The sequence below is a fragment of the Vicia villosa genome, linkage group LG3 (assembly GCF_029867415.1).
Source record: "Vicia villosa cultivar HV-30 ecotype Madison, WI linkage group LG3, Vvil1.0, whole genome shotgun sequence".
Classification (NCBI taxonomy): domain Eukaryota; kingdom Viridiplantae; phylum Streptophyta; class Magnoliopsida; order Fabales; family Fabaceae; genus Vicia; species Vicia villosa.
In genome coordinates this window covers 47,481,861-47,486,881 of record NC_081182.1, presented here as the reverse complement: position 1 = coordinate 47,486,881, position 5,021 = coordinate 47,481,861, and the positions used below count along the sequence as shown (strand labels likewise).

The 5,021-nt window shown below is 31.5% G+C and overlaps 1 protein-coding gene across 1 annotated transcript; it reads right to left on the bottom strand.

The window, feature by feature from the left end:
• Positions 1 to 439: 439 nt before the first annotated feature.
• On the bottom strand, positions 440 to 3,366 carry LOC131655634 (phosphatidylinositol 4-kinase gamma 3-like). The gene is made up of 3 exons (XM_058925473.1): positions 3,162 to 3,366; positions 1,212 to 2,964; positions 440 to 1,133 (listed from the first exon to the last, which is right to left on the bottom strand). The coding sequence occupies exons 2-3, from the start codon at positions 2,556 to 2,558 to the stop codon at positions 756 to 758; spliced, it is 1,725 nt and encodes a 574-aa protein (XP_058781456.1). The 5' UTR covers positions 2,559 to 2,964; positions 3,162 to 3,366; the 3' UTR covers positions 440 to 755.
• Between the last annotated feature and the right edge of the window lie 1,655 nt (positions 3,367 to 5,021).

The window sequence follows — 5,021 nt, the reverse complement described above, 5'->3', positions numbered from 1 at the left end:
TAACCAAATATCTTAAAATCACTCCGAATCAATTCTACACATATAAAATTGCTTTTAACATTTTCAAAAGTCAAACCAAACATGCACTTTATCAAAACATTACAAAACTAAACTAGTAGCCTATATTCTATAAATTATCTATTATCCGTTATTTTTATGAAAGAAATATATAAGCTAATAAAAATATGTTATAAGTTTGTGAAAACAATTAATAAACACATTTTTGAAAACATATAAGTTTATACTCTCCCATTTTTCAATATAAATCATTTTGGCACTTCACATATATTAAAAAATAAATAATTTATATATATAAAAAAGAAAAATTATATCTATTTAACAAAATTATCATTCTTTACTGATTTAAAGATATTATGAAAGGACTTTTGATTTTATATTATTTCTTAAAGTGGCATATAATAAAAAACAAGGAGAGTATAATATGTATGATATTACTTCTTTTAAACGATATTTATTTGTGCTGGTGTTCTCATTCTTCCCAACAATTCTTTCGCCCAGTATTATTCACTGTAGTTCAACATTAATTTTCAACATTACATATTAGCTCAAGCAGCACAGAACATTGGTATGATATTGCACAGAAATTCCATAAGATGTAGTATAAAAAACACAAAAGTCTATATATCAACATAAGCATCAAATTCTTGATTGGTTATTGGAAGTACTTAACCACAGCCGATTTCAGTCATAGGAATAGCCCTTCTAAATTGCAGCATGTGTATACTACAATTCAGTCATGGGAATAGGCCTTCTAAATGATTATCCATGATCACAGAAACAAGATCAAGAAATGCAGCTTCGCTTGTTCCGGGAAGTGCAGCCTCTTCCACTTTCTGAATAATCTGCTCAATGACAGACTTTTTCTTCAGTGTTTCTCTACACATGATGCAACCTATGGTGAAAGGAGTGAGTCCTTTCTCTGCACCTTTCTGAAGCAGCATGGTTGATATACGAAGGATCCGGGCACATTCAGGAGGAAGTTCCCATCCATGAGACTTCAAAAGCTTGATATCTTCTTCTGCATCCAAAGATTTTATGTACTCTATGGTGTCTGAAGAGTAAGGTTCTTGAGCTTGTGGCCAATATAACCAGTCAAAAGTGCAGTCTTCAAACTGCAAAACGGGCAAAACAACATCAGTTTAAATTATTTTCAGACCGAAAAAAAAAAGAACCAATTCATTCAGACTTACACTCTCAGGCAGACAATAGCCATGATCAATTGGAATAAGGACAGTTGGATCATCTTCACCGTTCTTGGAAACCAAAATGTTCCCAGCATGTCTATCTGCATTTGCCAACCTGATGTCCAGCACAGAGATCTTGTGTACCTCTTTCACCGGAAATGCACTAGGGCCCATGTCTTCACAGCTTCCAATGTTCCTCATAAACATCTGAAGTGATCCTATTTTAACATTTCTTGAAACATTCTTGTAACCTTCAGGATGATGGAACCCTTCATGCATGCATTTGACCATAACTGTAGGCGGAACTCCAGCAAACCCTTGCTCCTCATTGTTATGATATGAGCGAGGTTCTTTCCTCGGATGATCCAAGATGTAAGCTGCAACTTCTCTCAACGCACCTTGCCCTACTCGTGTTCCTTTCTTTAAACCTTCACCATCCTCTGAGATAGGTAAGCCCCGAGGATTATTAATTGCCATTGGCTCCTCATCAGTAGGCTTGAAAACTGACACATACTTTAAGCCAGATGGATCTTGCATGAGATAAGCTCCTCCTGATCCCTCTGATGATCGAATTGGCTTACGGCCTTTCTCTAACCCCTCTAATGTAATTTTAACTAGTTCCTGGATCAGTGGTGGAATTTTGATATTGGAATTCTTAAAAATTGGTTCCAAAAGAAATTCACTAGTCAACCGGTTCCTTTTCGGGACCAGTGGCCCTAGCTGGTCTGCAGCTAAATTTTGTACTGTATCAGGTGCGGACGATGCCTCAATTGATAATTCAAAATCTTTTTCTACTGGTTTAGTTCTTACCTTGGCATCTGATATCCTGACCAACAAATGAATCACAGCATCATTATCCTTACAGATGTCCTCAATAAGTCTTTGGTCATCAAGTGCCTCGCCCTTCCATACCAATTCTTGATCCGCAAGATCGAAGAATCCTTGCCCTTTCCTTGCAATCTGCTGCTTCACATAACCCACATTCCTAGTCTTCTCGATACAAAACCCGAACTCCTTACCAGATAAAGTCCTAACTGTAATAGCTTTAAGATCAGAAAACCTTAGAACTAAATGCAATACATTCCCATCAGCAACACCATAATCACGGACACATGATTTGTCATGAGCCAATTCCTTCCCTTCAAAAACCAGTTTCGATTTCTTTACAAAAAATCCTCTAAAGGTTTGAATTCTCAGCTTCACCGAAGCAATGGAATCCGTCTCCATAATATGCATGGGGATCACCGATCCACCAACAGTTAGGTAAATCAAAATTGAATCCCTTGCATGACGACTAAACCAACTAGTATATTCACCATTTTCATACATTGGACTAACTGTCAAACAAGCCATTCGCAATTTACAGGTTCATAATCTTGCTGGCTCAAAAATAAACAAGCTATGAACCTTACGATTACTATTAAAATCAAAACATCTCAACTAATTTTCCCTTCTCATTTTTCAGGTTTTCACTCTTACTGCAAAAGTAGCCCATACCTGAACCTAAGCAGTAAACAAGAACTAAAAAGCCTAAAATATGTAACCTACTAGCAGTTTCTTTCCAAAAATCATGGCTCGGAACCAAACCAAGATTTCTGGAAAATGAAACTTTCAGAGAAATTAAGATCAGCTGATCAAATCAAATGCTTATTTGAATTGATATTTGATAATACTAAAAATTTTTACATCGCTGCAATACTTAATGCAATGGCAAAATTCAGAGAACAAGAGATTGCTTGCAAACCGTAGTCCAGTTACCCTACAACACATAAATTGCATGTCAATTTCAAATGGAATAATCAAAAACACTGAAAACGAAACATGAATATAATAATTTATGCCATGAAATCAAATAATCATTTTCGAAATTTCAAATTAAGAACAAGAGAAATAAGGTATTTTTCATGAATTTTCTTCATACCAAAACGAGAATCCATAAAAGAAGAAGAAGCTTACAGAGAGTGAAAGAAGGAACTCAGGTAGGAAGACGGTGAAAGGAGAAAGTTGAGAAACAAAGCGACATTTTACGAATCGGAAGTTTTCTTAGATTCGACTCAGTGAGTCACCATTGATGAAAAATGAAAAAGAAACACTGTGAGTGAGAACTGAGAAGAATAGCGGTTTTTTTTTTATATGGTACATTCTGGTGAGGTTCTGTGCTATATTTATAGACATCGATTTTTGTCTTGTCACGCAAGTTCAATACATTTTTTCTTTTCATCTCATTGATGCAAGTGTATTGATGATTGATTAGATTATTCTATATTTACTAACCTCCTCACCAAGTAATATTCTTTCTAGATCCTAAATTTGTTTGGTAAACTCATTTTTTTAAGTTTATGATTTATGATTTATAAGCTTATATGTGTAAAACAGATTTGTTTAATAAATTTATACAACCGTTTGTATTATCTTTGAGAAAGTAATTTTTTTAAGAATTTTTATTTTTATAATTTTTTTAAAAAATAATAAAAATAATTATTTTATTTTTTTATAAATTACAAGATTAATTTTGACGTATAATAAAACAGGAGAATAATTGTTATGTACTATGTGTAATCTATTTTACACAACTAGTGCATCACAAACAATCATTCACAAATATTACTTTATATGTGATTATAAAAAAAGCCAAACACCTATAAAAATTTAATGATTATGATTCACTGATGATATAAAACTTCTTTTACATTGTCAATATACTTCAATTAAATTTATAAAACAAATATATATTATTAAAGTTTAAAACTTAGTCAAAATCATATCATTTTTCAATTATTTCAAAAATAATTTTATGAAGAGCTATTCAAAATATTTTAAGTGATTTTTGGAAATTTTAATATTAAAAAAAATTATAATATAAAAATAATTTTATGAAGAGCTATTCAAAATATTTTAAGTGATTTTTGGAAATTTTAATATTAAAAAATTATAATATAAAAATAAAATATTTAAAATAAAAATTTTAACAAAATTATTTAAATCAACTTTTTATTTATTTTTTTTAAGTTATATGTAATTTTTAGCTAAAATATTTAACGCTATAAAAGTTATTTTAAAAAAACAGAAACAAACGGGCTTAATATCTAATTGTTACTAGTTTAGAAGTTAATTCAAATAGTTTTTTTTATTTAGTCAATAGTTTATATTTATTTCATATGATTTTTTATGCCCCTTTTCCTTATGGGCGTCTTACACAAATTAGAATTAAGAGATTTATATTATATTTTAGACAAAATTATGAGTTTTTTGTACAATATATATGAACCTCACTATATTGAGTTTATCTAAATAACATGTAACTTTTTCTATAGAAGTGAATCAAACTAAATTCTTTATTATGGATGTATGTGACAGTAACTCTCATGTGATTCGAAGATAGTTATGGAATGAACTTATAATCTTCAAAAGGTTAACCCTGACTCTTGGTGAATGTTAGGTGATTTCAATATACTTACTAGTTCCCATGAGAAATTTGATAGATGCCCTCCAAACAAAACTTTCACAGATGAGTTTTTTAGTTGGACATATTAAAATGAGCTTATGCATCTTGACATTAATGATAACTACTACACTTGGACCAATGTGAGGAAAGGTGGTGCTTACTCTTTTGTTAGGTTTGACAAAACTATTTGTAATCATAATTGACTAGATCTTTCCAACACATTCAATTGCTCTACTTTGATCAAATCACTCGGACCATCACCCTATTCTTCTCGACTGTGACAAAGGTAAGTTTGATTCAGATACGCCATTCAAATTCCTGAAGGTTAATTGACTCTGGATGATAGATGCAGACAACTTATTATTGATAAT

Coding starts and splice junctions, on each gene's coding strand:
- LOC131655634 (XM_058925473.1), bottom strand. CDS start 2,558: ATGGCTTGTTTGACAGTTAGTCCAATGTATGAAAATGGTGAATATACT. Junction 1,134..1,211: donor GCTATTGTCTGCCTGAGAGT/GTAAGTCTGAAT, acceptor CCCGTTTTGCAG/TTTGAAGACTGCACTTTTGA.